This window comes from Varroa destructor, unplaced genomic scaffold, assembly GCF_002443255.2.
Source record: "Varroa destructor unplaced genomic scaffold, Vdes_3.0 BEIS01000006.1, whole genome shotgun sequence".
In the NCBI taxonomy this organism is placed as follows: Eukaryota; Metazoa; Arthropoda; class Arachnida; order Mesostigmata; family Varroidae; genus Varroa; species Varroa destructor.
The window spans coordinates 19,741,653-19,764,214 of NW_019211459.1; the positions used below are offsets into that span (position 1 = coordinate 19,741,653).

Here is a 22,562-nt window from a genome sequence, read left to right on the forward strand (position 1 = left end):
TTTTCTACCTTATACATTGTTCCCTAACAAGTCAAGTGCCTTTTAAAGGCTGACTCTTGCTTCTTCTATAAAAATTGACTTCACAAATTGTGACTAGCGCTCGTTTTTTCGTGTAGTTTCGTGCGTCGTAGTCTATGTTCAAAGAATTGTAGCAATGTTTTGTTGTCAGATTTGTCTTTGGGATAGTTATCTTGCCCAACGATTTATCAGAAAGAGCACTGCAATCCAGCCATTTTGGTTGCTTTGTGAGAGTCCTAAGGAATTCTGACAATTTTCTGTGCCAAAATCCTTGATCGCTGGAATTTCGGAAATGTCATTCTTTCTGGTTTATATATTTCTACTTCGGCCTATTTAATTCTATTCCTGTAGTGCCCTAATAGTACCAGTCTTTCGCTAACCCTATCAATCTTGCTAACGTTAGCCAGGTCTTTAGATCGTTCGTGGAACTAGTGAGCCTTCTCAGGCCTGAGTGTCCAGTTGCATAAACGTTGATCTCTAGGGTTAGTACTCCTTTAAACTTGATCTTAACCACCCTACTCTTAAGCAAAGGTTTTCATTACCGATTTCGAAAACCCTTTATCTGAGCTACCACGCACCTCTGATGGATTACTTGTTTGAAATTTTGCGAGAGGCTATCTGTTCGAGGAGTGGCGGAACGCATTAATGCCAGTTAACTAGGACTATTGTAGTGAAGCACGTCTAGGGGCACCATAGCCAGCGTTGAAGTCAACCCCTTCTACCAACACCTTGTTTTTTGCAACAATTGTAGTTAGCCTTCTCGCTGAGAGGGCTGTCTGGACACTCTCGGGTCACTCGCGATTACCCTGCTCCAAGAAGCTTAAAAAATTTTTTAACACATCCTTTAATGCCTGACCGGGACTAGCTCTGATGTGTCTGCTCCAAGGATTCCTTTGCGTGCCACTTCCGTCCTCCTCCGGTCAGTTCTTCTTAAGCAAAAATGCTTTTCGTCTTTCTAGATTTAGGATCTGCATATATAAGACATCTTCTCCACCGAAGGTCTCAATTGCCAGCTGATCTGCCTGACGTTCCGGTTCTCGATCTTATTTTTCACCTCGTTCTTTCTTCCCTTCAAGGTGGCCACCATCTTTTTGGCTTCCTCTGCACTTTCGTCTTTGTCGTCACGGATATTTGGGATCTCGACCATGGTAAGGTCGTGAATTATCACGACCTGCTGGTGAAAACCTTCAACTTTGAAACTTTGCTGAACTATTTCGGTGTTTCCTCGCCTTGCTTTTTTTTGCAATCGTTTCTTTAGGTATTGCCTGGTAAGAATCGGGACTTTAAGTATCTGTTCAAATATCATCCGCGATTTCTCCGCCTCGAAGGGGTTAATGTATATGCTTCCTCTCTTTGGTCATCAGCGTGATGCTTCTGAACTTCTGATTCTACATTTTTTTCGTTTTCTCCCTTTAAGTTCCTTCGTCGGAATCCACTAGTATCCACTTCGTAACCGAGTACCTTCTAAACACGTCTACAAAGCTTATTAGCCGATCAAAGCGCAAAAAATATTGTATGAACGCTGGAAGTACCGAATATGTTTAATTATATTAGAGCTACTCTGAAGTTAAATTTCGTATATGGTTTAGTTTTCCTGTCTGAGACTGACAGTGATCATAATTTTCATCCTAATGTAGTTGACTGGAAATTAGCCTTCACTGCAAATTCAACTTAATGCTTTACTCTTTTCTAGATTTGTGGTAAATTGTATATTTCGCTTGGAAAATTAGGGGCGGAATAACAATTAGTGTAGGCCGATAGTCTAATCTATACCGAAATGGAATCTGCTGCATAGCAATATATAACATTTGGACAAAAATGAGAACTTCACACTCGTGCATGATTAGGCCGCTGATGGAAAAAAAAAACAGTCAAATGCAGTGTTTTGATTTTGAATGACATTACGCAACCTTCTCTCGTTCTGCGTCTAGGACACATCGTGTCATCATGCTGCAATCGTGGTTATGGTAATAATGGTGCACGCATTTGTCCTGGTGCCAACATACGATTCGTAGACTTGGTTTTCTAGCAATGTATTGATTCGTCCACCCTTGTCTTCTTTCTTTCCAAGAAATCCTTAACAACGTTTGGCCAGTTGATTTTCCAAATAACAACAATTACTTTTGAAGCTACTGAATCATTTCAATTGGCCCGTGAATGACACGAAGCTATTCGTTCGTTTGCTGCCTCGTCTCAAGATCCCGTATACTTGATCGGTCCATGCTACCACGACTTGTACGAGGTCGAGTAACATACGACCAAAATCGAGGCGAAGTCATCCTTTTTAATACAGAACAGAGACGGAATAAAAAATTGCCGCTGCAACGGTAGCGACCGCGTGAACCCTATCAGCTTAGCGCAAAGACAAGTCGATCCGTTCCTTTTGACCGAACGTAGAGTGCGAGTAGCTACTTGCTGGTCAGCGGAGAGCGCGTCAAAGGAGGGAAGTCCTTTGAGAGCCAAATAGAGCAAGCATAGCCTGCGGCATGCTTTACACATAGGACGAGCGGCAAACTAAGAAGGTAAAAAGGGTGGACCAAACGAGACAAGAAGGTACCGAAGAACGAGCCCCGTGGCTAGGTAGCGTGAGATGTTCGGTCAAATGTGTGAGAAGGAAAGAAAAATGAAAAGAACACTAATCAGGACCACACGGAAAGCCGACTACGATAAGGGGCTCGCGGCGTTTTACCAGATAAAGAATCGCAGCTAGGTAAAAAGAGCGGTAGCAGAAGAAAATCGAGGGCTGAGGGTTGCGTGCGTGTGTTGGTGGTTGCTGCTGGTCGCAAAGAGAAGGATTCGATATACCAACACCCGTATACACACACGAATTCCAGCTAACAGGTGGAGGGAAAGAAGATACGAAGCAGAAGAAAAAATAAGAGAAATGGAAAAAATTGGGAAACAAAAGGACTCTCCTTTTCGAAGTCTGGCCGCTAGAAAGCCGGTGTTGGGACAACCAGTGGCCTGGACACCCCTAGACCGAGGTGTCGACTTCTAGATCTTCTTATCCATTTCGTACTTTGTTCCACGCACGGAAAGCGAGGAAAAGAGGAACTTCCTTCAATTTCAAAGTGGCTTCAAGTCGTAGAGGTTTGTTGAAGGCAAAGAAGTCAGTGAACTCTATGAACACCCACTGGAATCGTAAGAGAAGAGCAAAGGATTCAGCAAAGGAGTTAATAGTGTGTATATAGATGGCTCTTCAAGTAGCCACAGCTAGCCGTATGCGTGCTCATATACGGTTGTCAACAAGAAGGCGGCAAGGGCGCCCTGTGTTGTGCCTTAACTATGTTGGTAAGTTGGGTAAGAGCAGAGGAAGAGTATAGCACAGGGAGAACGGGGGTTGGTGGTATGAAAAAAGATCAGCGCATGAGAGTACACGTGGTTATGGGCTCAAGTCAGAAGCGAAGGCTGGCAGGCAGAAGGCTGCCAGCCTTACGCCTATGAGTATTGAACATAAAAAATAGGGCGACGGAAAACGAGATGAAGTTGTGCCACAGCGTGACCCCTGCCACTGCAACTGGCGCAAGCTACTGGCACGAGAGAAAAGACCTCTCTGTATGAGATACGGGAAGGGTAACAGAACTATTAGTCTCAGAGTAAAGAGTGTACTTACACTGAAGCTTCTATTCTGCGCCTCGTTTAGTTCTTTCGTTATTCTCTTGCCGTCATGTTTTTTCTTACTCTACATGAGCAGTAAGGTAGGTACGAAGTAGCAGCAGAAGAAGGAAGGTGATGTAGAAAGCCCTCGTTACAGGACGAACTGCCATACCGATTAGATCTAACTCACGGGCTTAGATATTCGGTTGGAGAATGGTGGGATATGGGAGGTAGCTAGAAGGAGAGAGAGAGAGAGCATGTGCCAACTCATTCGTTCCGGCCTCGTGCTTCGCTAGATCCTCCATATCGTCTGCTCCATTCGTCTTCTCTGCACGGTTCTCGGCGGTATCGTCTCGTTGGTCCTTGATACCGCCCGATGCGAACACCTAGCCTGACGCTTAGATCAATTGTCGAAATAGCAGAGACAGCTGGTGGACGGCGGCATCGACATTGACATACACAGTGACGCCATATCCCGCAGCAGTAACAGGCCTACTCGCGTGATAAACTGTACTAACAGAGCCTAAGTAGTCCTGCGAGATTGGACACTAAGTGCATTGAGATCCTCAATTTAAACTTTAGCTAAAGGAAAAGCGTGTCTCTGTCCTCTCACCTGCTCGAGACCTGGAAGCCTAAAGAATTTTCGAAAAAGGAGGCGACGATCCCTACTAGTAAGCGAGAATTAAAATTTAGCCTTATGATAGAACGACTTCGATCTACGAATTAAATTTAATATCCCAGGTTTGTTTAAAACGGTGATATTAAGAAGAGACTCATTAAATATACGCATAGACAATGGTTCAAGGAAATTCAGCACACGTCATATACAGGCATAACTTTTTACTTATTACAACACAATATGTGCAATTACAGTAACGGTTAACGCGCAATCGTGCCGTACTGCATTTTGGCTGCAGGTACCACGTGTTAGTTCCATCAGAGATATCACAAACTTGGAAAGCTTTACATAAGGTTAAGCGAGATTCGGGGCATAAACGCATAAAAACAAGATGTATTGGGATATAAGGTTGAAGGGCGAGACAAACTTGGTCGTCTCTGTGCACGCAGCTTACCAGCTCGTAACTGTGAACTTTGACTGACCGCTGGACGCTTTTCTTTTCTGGTTCGGGGAAAACTAATGATTTGACGAACGGTTCTCTAGGCAGGATTGGGAGGATTATCGTTATGATTTCCCCCGTCGCAGATTTTCGGTTGGTCGCTGTTCTATTGGCTATGAAAAAATAGGTTTCAGAAGTGTATTTCCCTAGAAGCGATCTTACCGAAGGCAACTAGCTTAACATACTTTTGGTTAAATACTCTGTTCGGGTTTTGAATTTCCCCTTCGGGTGCACTGCTACATTCAGCTGTATTAGCTAGTATATAAATGTTACGACGTTACAATTTGTTGTCTGCTGTGAAGAAAGGCTATCGCTACATCGGAAACCAATTTCAACCTAACATACACTCGAATGTATTTCTGGTCAAAGTCGATTCGATGTGCTGCTGCTACCTCTGATGGAAGTCCGTCTGAACGAACCAGTCAGACCGGTTGCAGCCAGCTAATTTAACGAAAACATGATTGGCAGCAAGGAAAAGAGCCGGGAGCATGGAAGTCCTTTGAGCAGCTGGCGTCGAGCTAAATATCCGGCGTGCTTTTACCTCCTTTTCATCATCATTATCTTCGATAAATATGTTGGCCGTAGAGCAAATGGAGGCGGTTACTTGCCGATGCACCTGTGAGCAAGCTGTTATAGTCGTTCGATGAAGACGACGGACCGACATCGTGTCAGCGTTAGCACGGGAGGCGAAGACGAAACAAGGCCAATGATGACTGGGACCGAATGGAAAAACGCAATAGCATATGGCGATCCAACGCTGGACACATAGCCTAAAGCTACACGTTGAAGCGATTAGGGGCAGGTAGGGCGAGCAAGCTAGAGGTAGGCTCGTAAATACGAACGAAAAACTATACCTTTGTAACAAAAGGTTAGACTAGATGTTCTAGTGGCGCGAAAGCCGTTGAACATAACCCTTCATAGCAGAACTGTCGTTTTATCTCCGCTGTCCTCGTAGATCGTGATAATACGATGATGCGACAGGAAACGATGCAAGATGTCAAACCGCTAGAGTTCGTTCGTATCTGCTGCCAACTTCCCGAATTATCCGTCTGTTCACAGCCATTTGTATGGGACTGAAGCATAAAGTACAAAAGCTGCAAGCCCAGTTCAGCTGGAGCTCACACAGTTGTTAATCCCAGGCATATCGTTTATAAAGAAGGACAAAAAAAAAAATGTATGTGGCCTGATGGTCGTACTGGCAGCGTAAGGTTTTAGCGAGTTTTGTCTAACCAACAGTTTGTTTATCGATAGGGATTACAAGTAATAGTAACAATGATGAGCTTGTGAACCTTGTATCCATAACGTGGTCGGCCGCTGAAAAGCGGCCGACCACGTTATGCGGCTAGTCTAGAATGCAACGATAACGTGGAGGAAAGAGACGAATCAGATATGCCCACTTTTGAACCACTGTATCAGATCATAGTGGCACTATTATTAAAAACATCAAGCCTAACTGGTAAGTAACAATAATCGTTCGAAAGAGGTGCACCGTGTAAGCTTTATCGTATGTTTATATCGTACCACTATTTTTTCATTCGATTTTCTTTGAAAATTAAATGTTTTCATGATATCGATAACGGGGAATATCATTGCATTTACCTCTTTTAAATACAGAACATACATACATACATACAGTATGTTTGGAATGAGCTTCATGTGACATTACTACCTTTAGTTATTTCCCAGGAATAATCAAGGACACCTACGAATGGCTCTAATTAGATACATTTTTACCTCCTGAGCTTATGCTGTCTCACCGGTTACTATTATTTTAACGATATTTGCAGCAAATAAGTGGGAATTTGTGAATTGTTAGAGTCTTTCGAAGCGTACCATTAACCCAAATTTATTGTGTGTATTTGTCTGCCGTAGAGTTATAGTCTATCGGGAACTAACCCCCTTAGCACCCCTCTACCCTTCGTTCGTCGAAATCTTTTTGGACGATTTATGAAATTGGCATCGTTCTACTACTACTACTACTACATTGAGAGTGATTTATCAGTGGAGACATTATTAGCAAACACTTTCAAACCGTCGATAAACGTCATATATTAACGATTACAGGCGCGATGGTCTGCTGCAGTCGGCTTTTAGCATTCATATTTTAACATCATCGATTAAGGAATCGATGGTGTTTAGCTAAGCTTGACTGACCTAAGTATTTCGTTACGGTTTTACGCGTTGCCGTACGTAAAGCGTAGAAATAGTACGTGGAGAAGCAGAAAGCACTAATGATTAGATTGTTTCTTCTAAACAAGTGTCGATCATCACGTGATAATGCTCAAATGTTTCATGCTTATCGGTATATAGTTGTCAGCATCGATCGTAAAATCGATTTTTAAGAACTGCAAAAAGAGACGTTTATCTTCTATAATGTTAACCCCCAGAGCATAGTAAAAAATCATCGACCGCTATGTGCAATATTACGCTTTGTCGTCAACTTAAAGGAGGCTGAGCTCGATGGCACCGTGGAACACTGGAGAGGTCTGTTCCTCGGTTAAATCTCAATTTTCGGGGGCAAATTCTCGGAAAAAAGCTCACGATGCGTTCAAACGTGTTTCCCGAAGGAGGCATCGGATCGAAAAGCAAAAGTTATAATGTGGCTTATGATTTCCGCCATATGCACTGGGATGAATGGCACATTTTGCCCAGCGGCCACCGCAGCAGCTTGAACATGCTAAGGTTATCGAGAGTAAAGCGCTGTCTCAGATATTGGGATGGCACTATGGGGTGCCTTGTCATGGGGCTCGGAGTATCTCTGGATTACTCACTGCCCGTGACACACAAATATGGCCGTAACCTGCTAATCCAGCAGAACTCAACCCCATAGAAAAAAATCCCTGGATAATCGTAACCAATTTTGAAAGGACAGTAAATCACAAATGTTTTAAATCTTCGTAGAAAATTACTAATATGTGACAGCGATAAATTGCATTAGAAAAATGCTTCAGAAAGTCACAGCAGTTACCACTTCACCAAATACAATTACAGCAGATCCCTTGCCAGCTGTTTAAAAATGCTTGCCGTTTCCTTTATCAAAATAATGGAATTTCCGTAAGTTAGAAGTTTTTTTTCTGCGTAGTGAATTCTAAAAGTTGAAATCGTTTGACTAAATTTATTTGGATTGATTTGTTTGAGTACCGACTTTATATATTTAATTCTTTTCCATCATACTTTGGTATCACAGAAATAAACGATACAGATTGACGATTACAGTCCACTTGATTCCCTTTGTTACGACATTATCTGCGGCATAATAGTTACTGTTACTGAAAATGTTTTTACTACTAGCGAGCGACTGACCGTGGAACAAAGATAGGCAGGCAGGCAGAGTTTCGTAAGTGATGAACGGACATCAGCATCGTTTCGCTCTTTTATGCAGTGAACGTCTATAGAGGACAGACTGCACCTTCTATGACCGTTGCCGGAGAAGGCCCTCGTTCCGAATCGACCCAATCTAAAACAAGCACATGGATGAGCAATCGATCGTCGACATGCTTCGTTCAACTCTTAACGTCCCAAGGTCTTAAGGTCTTGCTCGTGAGTCGTATACTTTTGCTGAACTCGGTCGATGTTAACAATTCTATCGCCAGCTATGATCACAAAGCGCAAATTACGGTTTACCTATTTTTTTTTTTCCCTGAGCCATCCGTTCGGTTCATCGTTATAAGTGTGGTTAGCCATCAAAGTGGGCCAATGAACTCGTGTTTGTTTCTACAGAATAATTATTTCTACTTAGTTCAAACACAAGGTCGAAATTAGAATTAGAGATAGGCTAGCCATGTAGAGGTATGTGGTCTAATGCAAACACACCCATTGTTGTAAACTGCTGTGTAAACATGTAAATTTACCTTTGTCAAAATACACAACATCTGCTGTTGGTGCTGCTGTTTACCAGGAAGAGGGCAAAGTAAAAGTAGCCCCGTGTTATTCATTGTCGTATTATGTGCGGACACGTTGTTGGTCCGTCAATGCGCCAAAATATATAATCTCCCCTCTGCCTTTGCTTTGTTATAACAGGGTCAAATTTGTGTAGAACACAGCGCGCTAGAGCGTTCGGCATACGGAGCGCCGCGGCCTACTTTGACCGGCAAAAGAACCACTGGTCGCCGACCAACTCACTCCGTTCCACGCGTTGGAGAATACGCATTGAAAGCGGACGGTGACGGGCTATAGTCTACTGCGAATAAGGGTTTACCAAGCCGCTTTTGTCGAGGGCTTGCTGCCTCCACTAGGGCGCCCCCGTTGGCTTTTCAGTGGCAACGTTTTTTCGATCCCTTTTCGACTACAACTACGTTTCTGCCCAGTAATGGAGTTTGCGGGGGACAAGCAAGCAGAAAATATAATTTTACACTTTAATGAATGCAGTCGTTTCGACGCAAAAACATATCCTATAGGACACCGAACAGCCACAAGGCTTGCCGCTATAAGAATTGTTCACAGGCTTGTCAATCTCTCGTTGAAATTAAATTTTCAAAATTTGCCGCCGGTTTGTTGCTTTGATTGTTGCACTGGTTCTATGTAGCCGTCGCCACTATTTCAGTGGTTTGTTTGACGAAACAGATACGGGAGATTCGAGAAAGGGTTCGCGCATACACAACTACTAACCGAGAGAATAAGCGGCGAAGGACATGCTACACGGCTAAATTAGGCCAATCATAGCTATAAGAACAGCACCAAAATGCTAATCAGCCCCCATATGATATGCAATATACTTTTCATAGTAAGACAGTGGTGTTGGCTGATAAAGTTCACAACAACGAAGTAAGTTATATGAGAGACGTAATTCTGTTGTTCTAGATAGTAAATTATCTATCAGCATAGCCCACTGGAAGTTTTTTCTCGTCCCGTTACGCTTTCAGGATCGTATCAAACATGTAGACCGAACCCATTACACTTTCTGATTCTGAATACATAAAAAGCTTTGCAAAAATTACCGTAAATTTCGATTTTAAATGTTTTCTCTCCTGTTTCAGGGGTGGAAAAGGAGATACTTTCGACTAAAGCCGCGCAGCCTTTACTATGCCAAGGATAGTAAGGTATGAGTTGCACCTTGTTTAGCTTCCAATTCACGCATGTCGCTATCCGATAATGCTTGTAGCTTCTATAGAGGTACGCAAGGTAGCATAGGTCTAACATCGGGCGTATAAATACACATTGTCGCGCGCTGAAAGAGCTCAGTCGTCTAAAGCGATGCTTGACGGAGAACCGAATGTAGAACTCGAAATCCCATGCTTTCATTACCTTTACTTTAATCAATGGCTCCAATTCTCCTAAAGAAATTTTATTTGAGAAAAATTTGATCAGAGAAATAATGAAAGCTGCTACGATCATGGCCTAAAAGCATTTCGGTCGCGGTTGAGCTGTGATACTCCTGCTAATATCGGTGTGCTATTTAGGCTTTTAACTTATAGTTATTACCATAATTATAGTGTCACGCTGCATTTAGCAAAAAAAGGAGGCTCATATATATATATATATATGCTTCTGGTTTATAGAGAACCATACCCAAACGCTACCGAAATAACGCCGAAATACAACACAGTCGAGAATGCGGTACGCACGTAAGTGTATTGCCATTATATATACATTATCGGCACGCATTGCCATTGCACTATCCACAGATTAAAATACATCTAAATTAAAAAGATTAAACTCATCAAAGTTAGGGCGTAATAGGCCCATGGCTATGGAAACTGTGATTCCTAGTTGTTGTCGTGTTTTTCCGTAGCTGCTATACCGTGCGCGATGTTCTGAGCTTGATACACGACTAAGGCGAAATGCACCGTGAGGCCGACTTCCCTGTCCGCTTAGTTCTTTTGACTAAAGGTTTCTAGCCCTTACTAGCATCTAAGGTTCACTTTAAGGCTCTAGACATGCTGTCCTAATATAACTATCTGAATTATCCCGACTATCTGAACAGAGCCACAGAGTTGGAACGTGGTGACCTTAAGCGACCCACAACAAGTTGTCACTCTTCACCTTTCTATTGACAAAGCTGAATAAGTGTACCGTTCTATTCGACGCTAAACACAGTCACCGCTATCCAGAATCCATAACTTTCTAAGTCCTCCATGTTGTTATCTGTCTAGCACTGCTATTATAGGGACGTGGACTTTTGCTTATCCACTCCCAAAGTTTACTGTTTATAATACCTCCTCTGTTTCATGATGCCTAGCATCTCAAAGCAATTTTAGGGATAATGTATTTTTTGCGGTACACATCTGGGCCATAACGGTAAAGCTTTGTTTCATGAGCTTGCATCTCGTTTAGCTCTAGATCTGGTGAGGGTTGCAAATATGGCGGATAGGATATTTTACTGAAAATATACGTATTGTACATGCATATAAACACTGAATGAGGGTAACAATTTTTGTGCTATGGCACGCTGATTGATTATGTTTTCTTGTAGGCAAGCTATGGGCATTGGCAGAGTTTTACCAGCGCATGAGTCAGTCAATCACTGTCATTGGGACGGCACACCTATCTAATTGAATTTAAACACCCGTATGAAACTTGGGCTTTTTTGTTAATGTTCTAAGACATAATATGTGATGGGGATTTACATTTGTAGAACAGGCATCAACGCATGCATGAGGTGGGCCTTAAAATCGAATGCTTGAAAGGAGCCCAATCGCAAAAACCCCTAGGCTAGAACCTCGTACCACCGAAATATAACACGAACGGTGAAAGCATGCAAGAACGCATATAGCTCTCGATAGTAAAAGGTCATAATACTTTAGTAATACCCTTTAACAAAAAGACATACTCCCTTCAAATCACTCCTTGCTTCTATTTATGATACGTGTGTAAGTTTTCCCTCTGTCGATTAACAGTAGCGTTACGCGATAATCGAATACGCGTAACGATTTTTCTCTTATCACAATGACCTTAATGCCTATGCAAATCTGCCTATTCAAAAGCATTAAGGAACACACAGTTGCTCTGGAAAGACGCAAGCTAAATTTGTGATACTGCACGGTTCTAAACGCCCTAGAACCTCCAACTAATCGGTTTATCTCGACGAACACCTTCAAGTATCAGCTCTACCTATTTTGAAGAGAAAAATTCTAAACGCAGGTCGAATCGTAGATACAGCAGTAAATTTATTACGATAACACCTTAAAACTTTGAATAGATTAACCGCAATTGGCGTGCTACACCCTGAACAATGGAGTAGTAACATGACGCAATATGGCCGGCTGCTGAGCGTAGTGAAACTTTGACCTAGCCCTTCCGAGCAGTAATTTTCAATGCCGCACTTCGTTCCTGACCGAATTACATAACATTTACGAAGTCGACAAAAAAAATTATGTAATTCTATTAGAGGTCCTTTTGTATATAATCAGGCTGAAAAAGAAATTTTATCTGCTAATGAAACGAGTACGTATATGGGCAAAGAAAAAGCTTCTTCGTTTGCCCCTCGATGTCCTTATCCCCGCGGGTCCTTTTAGCTGAAGTGCCCATATCGTTTTGGTAAATGTGAACTTTGAATTCGGCTCAATCGCTTTGTTTTGTTCAGTTTAGCTTGTATTTATTAAGTGACGCGTTTTGTCACGTTAAAAGTAAGCCGAGTCAATAAGCTGCGGAAGTGCGTTTCCTGTGTTTTCCAATGAAATTAAAGAATCCTCATATGCCAATTCTGCCCTGTAGACACTGCAGAAACAAACGACCTAGCCGTAAGCGAGCGCCTTGGGTTACGGCCAGTCACTGGTTAAATAGATCTATCATTCTTTATTCGATTAAATCACATATTGTTATCATGTTGTCTGTCGGATTCTCACCAAGCTCTGGATCCGATATTCTTGAACTTTTGTTAAAAAGCGATTCTAGTATTAAACCAAATCAATACGATTTTCTTTATATAGATTGCGCAATTTTATTATTTCTCGCAAAGTAAGCCCAATTGGAATATCGTTTCTTTTAAATCAAAGAGGTAAAATCGATCTCTATCTAGCAGATTCTGTTAAATGTAGCAAAGGTGTGTTAGAGTGACTCTAGCCTTGAAAATTGCCTCTATAAGCTAGACTATAATTCGTTAAATCAAATTTGCTTCTCAAAAATTGACTCCACGTTCCGCGAAAGGTCGTAGTATATTTATCTTGTACGATAGTTCTCTACCGAATCTGCTGGAACGGCCGTTTGCGTCCCTGGTACATTAGTATAATGAACGTATAGATACGTAATTGAATAATGACAGACGCGAGCCTTAGGATAAACATTTCAAGTTGTGTCTTAAATAATACAGTCAGTTAGGTGAATCGAAAAAACCTCTCGATCAGGTAGGGCTGTTATTCATGCACGTTAGTTCTACCGTGTGTGCAGCAGAACGGCTAAAACATACGGCGATTCTCGTGTGTCCGAAAGGCACTACACAAGGCCCACCATGGATTTTGCTTGGTTGATTTTCTCGTAATAGGGGTGAGATTAAGCCATCGTCTCGGACGGGATTCGTTACGCGCACGAAAGGACGCGCTTGTTTGCGCTAGTTGTATATGAGTGTAGGAAATCAACCAATAGAACAAGCCTATTTTCAGTTACCTTTTGAGATTAATCCATAAAGAATGCTCTAAAGTTTATTGAAGACTGATTACTTCACCGAAAGGAGCCTTCGAGCTACGTTTGCAAACGCATACGCTCGATTCCTTCATCAGACAGCAAACATCTTGGTCCTGTCCATTGAGCTATCGGACTGTTCTTCCGCGTAGCTCTGCTTGGCCATGTTCGTGAGACGGCACCGTCTATCTTATACGAAAGTGCCGTTTATTTCATAGTACGAACCTTGGCGGTCGAATACGATCGCGCTACGGGGTCTTATAGTTATAGTACAGAAGAAAATAGACCTTAGCACTGATATGGTCGTTATTATCGATTATTAATTAAGTTCTCGAATAGATGAATCGGGTATATCGTTAATAGACCTTTAGTGATAGCGAGTTTCGACTAGGCGCATGATGGTTCTGTTATATTTGAAGGTAAGTACACGTAACATCGAACAGCTTACGTGTGGACAGTACCTACAATAATTATGTGTGCCAATAAATTTGTCTGATTATGGATTCGAAGATTACTCAAAAATTTCGATGATTCTTCCCATTCACGTATCCCCAAAATAATAATTATTGTTTATTTCAAGGTTCTTTATCGTCTGTAGGAGAAAGGGCCTATTGCCCTAAAGACAATTGCCTAAAGCTATATAGATAATAACCTGCCAGCAGTAGTTACAAAATTTTTAATTTCTATGAGTTCATATGCTGCTTTTACTTCTGCTGCCTGTTACACGGTCATCCTCAGGGAAAGACAGAGCGGCCCTTCGCTTCGGAACCTGACGCGGCCACCACCTCTTCTATTACTAAACTAGTTTGTGTGTAGCGCTTGGAGCCACCGTGAGACGCTACGTTCGATGGCGTCACACATTGTACCATCCGCAGTGTCGACAATCTGCTAGAGAACTCGCATATATATACATATATATATATATATATATATATATATATATATATATATATATATATATCCGTAAAATAAGCGTAAAATGCTTGTACTGATTAACTTGCTACCGGTGTTGTTGCTAAAAAGGGAAACTCCCATGATGCTCCAATAGAACCGTATCTATGTACGACCGTCCGTATTTGCGAGGCGTAAATATAACAGATACGGGCGTTGCTAGAATATTGATGCTGGGAAACTACCTTTACTACCACTGCTTCTCCTACAGCCTTATTTACCAAAGCGGGCCTTGCCACGTGGCGTAAATGTAATGTTACCCATTTATCTGTCACGCTCGCAGCCGCTTCCTTATCTTTTTGTTTTTTTACTACTTGTTACCTCTTTGCATTTCATTTGCTTTTGCTTCAAAAGGTGGCCAGCTAACAGACGCAACTTTGTATAGTAAGCATGTCTTCATATGGCGCATTTTAGACTTCTATATTAGCAGAGTTACAGGAACGAAATTGAAAAAACGGAGATGAGTTTGTGGACAGAATTGTCTGTGCTGAGTAAGCGAGAAATAGACCGATAGGGTAGAGAGGCTAATAGAAGAACCCCAGCCTTTAAGGCCTAGTGATGAGCGAATGCGAAGCGAACTAAACTATATACGACATAAGGAACTGGGAGATATAGTAAGGATATAAAGTTTTGCTGCTGAACTGAAGATGGTGATGCTTATTATGGAGCAGAAAAACAGCAGAAGTACCGGCTCTAAGGGCCTCATTTGTGTGGGGCCCATGGACTGTTCTACGACGACCCCCTCGGACTCTTCCGAACAAGTCTCGAAAACTACTCCAAAGTCAAGTGTACTTTGGTACCGCTGTATAACTACCAGTGGATAGAAGGACTTTATCCCAGCCTAGCGTCAACTGAACAAAATCACTTTGGCTAAAGCCGATTGAGTGAGCTTTCAAACAACCCACGGCACCGTTCAAATCTGCCCTATTGCCTTTTTTAACGTCTGCAGGTAGTTTGAAACTTTGCTGCCTCACTTTCATTTCTCTACCGTCAGGGACTTCCACGATTTGCCCCGGTTTTTTTAGGTTGGACCGAAGGGACCATAGGAGGAGTGAGCAAGCTTTAGCGGGTTGTTTAATTCGAAATTCGGGAGCCCGGAGCTTTGAAAAACTAAGCTTGGTAGCCTACATGATATATTAGGATGTCTGCTAGCCGGGGCGGATGCTTAGATCGTCGTCCAAGTGGCTGGATACATGGCATGTCCTCTGACCCGTAGAAAGCACAAGTACAGGGGGTTCCAACCCCTCTGAGTACGCGTGGCACCTTGGAGTGTTCGTAACTGCAGCGGTGGCTTCTTCTGTGGGACCCACGCGGCGGCTGCACCGGTCGTGTCTTGACAATACGCCCAGCACAACGACTCTCCCTTTCTCTGAACCTTCCCTTTCTCCCGCAAGTGAGCTGCGGCAGATTCGACAGCGCCATACCGGCTTCTCTTTTGTCAGTGCAGCTAGTAGCTGCAGCAGGCTACTGCCCTGCCAATGATTCTTCTCTGGCCTGCCTGCCGACTATTTTGAGAAGTTAGATAGCTGCAGGACCATTCGGGGAAGCTACCGCGGTCGCTGCTGCCGCAGGACCAGCCATGCGGGAGCTTTCCGCTGAGGCTTTCCGCCAGCGGTCTTAGCAAAGATGGGAGTCGGGAAGAAGTCGGGATATTTCTAGCACATTTCTGCTACATGCGTCGTTGCCCGCGGGTTCTTCTAGCGCTCGAGGGTACTCTACGACTGGGGTTAGTGCTTACTGGTTGTGTATGGGAGATTCGGATATATAGTGGGCTGACTGCCGTGTGTCCGCTGCCACTTGGGATAGAACCCCTCCCCGCTTCCCTCCGGTATGTACACGTATGGCGATCGTCTTGCAGCATAGCAGCCAGCCTTTGCCGTAAACACGCTACTTACCAGCTGTCCCGAATAGGCATCTATATATGTGTACGTATGTGTGTCAGTGTGGGCCAGCAGCGTATGGAAGTAGATGCGATATATGCCATCCACGATCTTCTGGAATACGGGAGTCTCTGCAACGGTCAGGTCTCTGGCCGATCCCCTTCTGCGAAGCTTGCTGGACATGTGAAAAGGAGGGATCTACTTGAGGTGGAAAGAGTAAAAGGAAAGGAGAACTGCAACACGAAGTAACTACGAGGTAAAGCCGAGGCAGTGGAAATCCCTGCGACGCTCCATTTCTGTCGAAGTCATTCTATTGAAAAATCAGAGAAAGCCAAGCCGCTGGCCATGGCACGCAGTTATGCCGGGGGCGTTCGAAACGGCGAACTGAGAAGCATGAGTGATGGAACGCCACACCAGAGAGAAAAGTAGTGCATCTGCCCCTCGGGCAACTGTGTGCTGATGGCGGCGCTCGATGATGCTGCCATAACATTCCGTGTGTCGCCATGCTCATGACGTGACCTCCGTGGGATAATATGGTTAGAATGTAAACACAAAATGATACATGTGTAAGCATGACGTCAATGCCGATACTTTTCCTACGTCAGCGAACATCGTGTGTTTAGGGGACGCGTGCAGTCTCTATTTCGTCCCTCTTTATAATCTTGATCTTGCTTTCTCACTTTTCTTTTATCCTTCTATTAGCTATAGCTTAAAATAAGTCTTCTTCGGGATATTTTTAGAAAAGGACAAGAACACGGACTAATATATTCTTGGCGGGACCACCGTTGTTCCCCACGTGTGCACATATAATGCACGAGCATCAATACGGTATAGCCCCCCGGGATTATGCCTATAGAAGCGGATGACTGGATGATGTTGTGGTCTATGTGGGACATCTGGCAGGTAAATAATAAATAGATAAAGGTTAAATTCTAAATAAGGCTTTAGCGCATTGTTAGCTCACGTACTTACAGATTTATTGGAGGTTATAAATATCCACCAGATCCTGAGTGATACAATGTCGGACGAAGGAAAAGTCATTTAATTGATCTAAAAAGCTATATCGGATAATGTTAATAAGAACGAAAAGCAATCGCGGCTGGTCTGTATAAAAAAACGTACAGGTGGGTCGTCGGAGTAATACATTTGAAAAACGTAAAACATGATAATCTGACACATACTGGCATTTACAAAATTATTCACTTCATATCGACTCCAAAGCTTCAAGGAAAAAAATCTTCGGAAATTTTGTCATCAGACGCTGTCAGATACGCTACGGTTATGTATGGCACCAAAGGGGTAGGGAAGGTCGATTTTACGTCGATCGATATATTCCAAGCGAGTGTAATCCTGGCCTTGTCGGAACAATAACTAGATTAGCACGTGGCTAACACTTCGATTACCCAACAAAGACGACAGCGTTTTGAGGTCCCGGTCGGGAGCGACCGCGAAGCAACGAACGTACGAATCTAGCATTGAATAGTCGTTGAGTCACTACTAAACGAGCCGTTGCAACCGTCTGCCGTGGTGACCCGGTCTGACCGAAGCATTTCGTCAAAAAACTATTAGAGGTCGACATATATTAATTTTCAGCGATATTTCGGGGCTAATAATGGTGATCAGTGCTCGCTGATGGCTACAAAGTACACATTGTCTATAGCATTTCGCCGTGTGAATAGTAACTACTCATCCCGCTGCGCCAGAAGTTTGGGACACCAGTATCTGAAGCTTCGGCTTCATGTTGAAATTTGGGTAATTTTCGTATTAGAAAATGTCAAGATTTTGAAAGAAATACCGTATTTAAGTGTGAGGGCTTTGCTATGGGCAAATACTGTGAATAATAGCGACTCTTCAGGCGTAACTCCTATATGTTTGCCACTAGTTCCTGCGGGATGGAGTTAAGCATTTTCGTGCAACACGAATGGGACACAGTTCGTTTAACCTTTCTCATTACTTCCTGCAATTGTTGACAATGCGCTTCGGCCATAGCAGACAAATCAGGACTCATAAACCTGTAGTGGGCGACATTTGCATTAGACAACCAAACGATATATAAACCTTTGCGGCTGTAAATTTGCTTCCGCATGATGCATCCGCTCACTGTTGAGATGTGTCGAAGATCCCATTTTTCATTAAATCACAATTCAGTATAAGAATGGGTTGTAACGTGAAGCAAAACGGGGCAAACGTGCCTATGCTTCTGCCTTTGACCCTCGTTCAAGCTATCCAACAGCTATTTATAGAAGTTTTTTTTCAAATTTTTAACAAGCAAGTATAATGTTTTTACACATACTAAACCAAACATTTGCATACTTTGAGATCAGTCGTCTTTTACCACAGCTCTAAACATATCGTGTCTTTTTCTATCCTTGCGGGGGTTTCCACGGGACCCATATTTGAATTCCTTCCTGGAATTTTGTCGGCTCACGGTGTTTTCTGTAATAAAATCTTTACTAAATATAATCCTCGAATATAATGAAGATAAAATTCATCATTATAAACCGCTAATGCTACGACCGGTCTACTGAGATTTAACGAGACGATCCTATATTTCAACTACTTCAAGCTCGTTTCAAATATTAAAAATGTTGAATAGATATGGTACCATTAAATGATCATAAAGGATCGCATCGTAAAATAATGTCCTTTTGTAGTAAGAGATTAATAATTAGCACGCTTCATACAAATCCACCTCATAACATTTTGCATGGTCGATAATTATTCAAAGAAACCGCCAAATTATATCCTGATCTTACCTCATCTATCGATAACACCTTGCAAATAGAGAATGCAAGATAAAATATCATATTGTGCTTTTTACGGTATCATATACCGTGAAGTCTTACTGTTGCGTGTATGTATATCTTTAAAAGCGGCAAGGCAATGAACCTGGTCTATTAGACCCTATGATGGTCGAAACTTTTTACGTTGGAAAGGATTGCAATTGGGGCTTCATGGGAAACTGCGTTATATAATAATGGGCACAGATGCTCCCGTTGATAATGTCAGAAATAATGGAGAGCTTTTTTGTGGCACTGTCTTGATCTTAGTCTGCGGTAATAGTTAACACGGACAATCAGCAAGGGAGCACGGTTTCTTCTGCCATGATTATTCCCCAGCGAAGCTATCTTTGTTCAAATATGATAATATATAAAATATGGAATACGAGAAAAAAGCCTGTAGTGCCATTGGTTCGCGGAAAAATCGCCAATAGATCAGCAGGATAATGAGCTGACTCCGCCTAAACTTCAACTCAAGCCGAAATCCTTTCGTTTCGTATCGAGAGTGCGTTGTATCGTTCGTGATACGTTGCCAGGTTAGTGCATACGTGTGGAACCGTGTAGTAAGTATGGTGATTTGGTCCAGTTTGTACTTACTTAGCAACAGCATTTCTACCGTTTATTATCTACGAGATAAATCATTGTGCAAAACCTATTCAAGACATGATCAGCTGATTGGATATATATACCGTAATAGCGGTACATTTCGTCATGATAAACGGACATTAACCATATTTGGTTTTTGTTGTTTAATCGACATAAAATGATGGCCCACTTATGTGCTTATCCGGCTGTCATTTTAGAATCAGTAATAACTCTAAGCTCGTATTGTTGGTGGATTTCTTTTTATATCATTATGACCTATAATATTGTGCCGCCTAGGTCTCCTTTGTGGGGCATGTGTAGTGCAAGCAATTACACACGCCCGTGGGTCTACCTTATGCAAAGACTTTCTCTTTGCTATATTACCTATGATTTGTTTAGTAGAAAAAGGCTCGCTGTAGGGACAGACTGAAAAGTCTGCGGGTAACCGAGACTGGGCAAACACCATCTGTATTCTCACCACAGGCGGGGGTGGATGAACGAACCATATAGTTTTATGTTGCCCGGCCAAGGGTAGAACAATGCGGAACACTCATTCTATACCGGTCCTACAAGTATTTTCAGACGCTGCAGTAGCGGATATTTCGCAGGTCTAATGCAGAGCCTAACGATCAATTCCTTTTGCATTTGCTGGTCTTTCTCAAGAAAGCGTTCCACTTAAACTGATTAGAATTTGCCGTTTGCAGGGCGTCTAACAACAGATTATTCTAGCCAGCGAGACTTGTTGTCATAGGGTAAACAATCCTATACAAACTGGCTGTGAAGAACAAAGCCTGGACCTCCATTAGCTGGAATCCATTTCCGTTGGGCACTTCACGCAACGAGGAACTAGGCTGTGACCTTTGAAAGTGTACTGAAAGTAAATCAAAACATTTAGTTTTCGCTAGATGTATTTAATAATACACGGCTTCATTACAGTGTCGATACTGCGATATTGATTAGCTCTAGGAAACGCATAAGATCCAACTAATTACACCAGATATTTTCTTAAATACTTTCAAAGCCACTAATCGTTTGTTTTATAAGTGGCTTTAGCATCTATCGCCATCTTCTGCGATTTTACTCTTATCAGAAGCATTCGCTTGCCCTTGCTCGATACTCCAATATATATATATACATATGCACATTGAATATATATTGTGCCCTCTCGTTCGACAAACAGTAACGTAACGCCCCCGTATGGCGGCGTTACGTTATTGTTTGTAGAGGATCGCTATAGCACCGGCTGTAAGCTGGCACACGCGTTAGCTTAATACTATGTAGTGGTCTCCGTCGTCGTCATAGTGCTACACAGCTGTTATCCTGCTAAAGGTGATCGACGCAGAAGCTAATGAGCCTGCGAGGCCCTTCATTTCCGCAGATTTACTAGTTTGCATGACTTGACGCGGGTGGCTTTGATTAATGTTGTAAATTATAAAAATTAATGGAATTTGGACTCAATGGATGGAAATTAAATTAAATATTTCAGATGTCAAACTGGTTTGCTCACCAGCGGTATACTTTTCCCTTGGATCTCTCCTCATACGTACATTTATACTGTCCACGTGAGCCTTTTCCGATCCGCAGTGGAGCGGCCTTTGTCTATTGACAGATATAACGGCAGCTGTAGACGCTGACTGATTATGACGGGGCAAATTTGTTAATCGGTCGTCGCCGGCTTATTGCAACAAAAGAAACAAACTAATGCTATCTGAATCCGCTTCTTCATGCTCTACAGAACTCTAATTGTGTCCGGACACCTACGTATGTGGATATCAATGTAGATTGGTGCAAACCGCTCCAATATCTTGAAACTACTCCTTGAAGAAGAAGAGCTCCAACGGCATTAAGGAAGAAATTACGATACTCAGCTTTATGAATGTATTTTTCTCTGTGTATCTTTCCCTGAGTCACTAGATCTCGTTGGTTAGGGTTAATCAGTATCGAAATTTATACGTGTTCTTGATTTGATCGAACAGTTACTGTGGCTGCTACTTTCTCTGTTATTACATACATTGCTCGTCGTTGAGCAGGTGACGCAACTGGCCAACCTTACTCGGTTAAACTTGGTACAGGAGTGAAATAGGCCGCAGGCCTCAGGACGTTCAGCGCTGGCTACAGGAAAGCTAGCTTCTGCTTTATTTCATGTTCTCTTTTTAATAATGATACATTTATGAGGCGTTGAGTTGTCTCAGATTCGCCATAAACTTCCATTGTAAAACGTCATAGTAGATATTGTCTTGAGTATTAATATAATCCAGCCTTTATCACCAACGAATGAGAAATACTGCAAGAAATAAGTGCAGAAGACGTGAGTTTTAAAGTCATATTCCAAAAAGTTATTCCCAAAGATTTTTCATCAGAGAAAAATAGATTCCTCTAGTTCCCGTTCGTTGTAACAAATCGACCTGGGCTCTTCTGGTTCATTGATGCATTTTATAGCAACGCTAAGTTCGTGAAATTTTGAAAATAATTATTATGAAAGAAAGTAATAATAGTGATAATACTAACCGGTACTCTATCTATCCTGCCGTAAAGGAAGGTGGCTGAAAATTAAATTTTACTAGTATGAAGAGCAATATACGTTAAGGCAAAAAAAAATATATATATATATATATACTTACATCTTGTACCACTTAGTTCTTTAATTGGCAATATCATCGTCAGCTCTTCAGTTACCAGCAGGCTTCCTAGTTTCATAGAAGGCTAAGCTGCAATCGCAAAAAGTAACATTACATAGGCATAGCTGGGCGGGCCTGAACATGTCCTCAGATATACCTATATAAAAAAGATGTTATTGCATTTCGTAATTCCTTTCCAGAGGCAATCGCTTAGTGTTACCAGCCCTTTTGGGGAATTTGATTTTTATAAATGCTATCCCGCCCGAAATCGTGAGCTGTCGCGTGTAATATATATAAAAAACCCAACCTAAAAGAACTTCTAGCAGGCACAGAATGCAGAACGGCCGTTGATGCCGAAGTCTCCTCCTACACAAGCTCACAGTATTGAAACTAATGTCGAACCTCGTTAATTTCGAAAGAAAAACGTTTGCATTTAAGATATTATTTTTGAGGGAACGT

At 42.3% G+C, this 22,562-nt stretch overlaps 1 protein-coding gene across 16 annotated transcripts in view; it reads left to right on the forward strand.

Moving 5' to 3' along the window:
• Nucleotides 1–22,562, forward strand: part of LOC111253231 (diacylglycerol kinase delta-like) — a 226,754-nt gene that overhangs the window by 127,896 nt on the left and 76,296 nt on the right. For 12 of the 16 annotated variants that reach the window (XM_086993786.1, XM_086993788.1, XM_086993787.1 and 9 more), the window contains one exon: nt 9,710–9,772. The exons of 1 other annotated variant lie outside the window; for it this stretch is intronic. In XM_086993786.1, the coding sequence (XP_086849912.1) occupies nt 9,710–9,772 (63 nt within the window). Of the gene's footprint in view, nt 1–1,987; nt 3,310–9,473; nt 9,498–9,709; nt 9,773–16,860; nt 17,024–22,562 lie in introns of those variants that run through there. 3 more of the 16 variants (XM_086993797.1, XM_086993790.1, XM_086993799.1) reach the window with 3 other exon arrangements.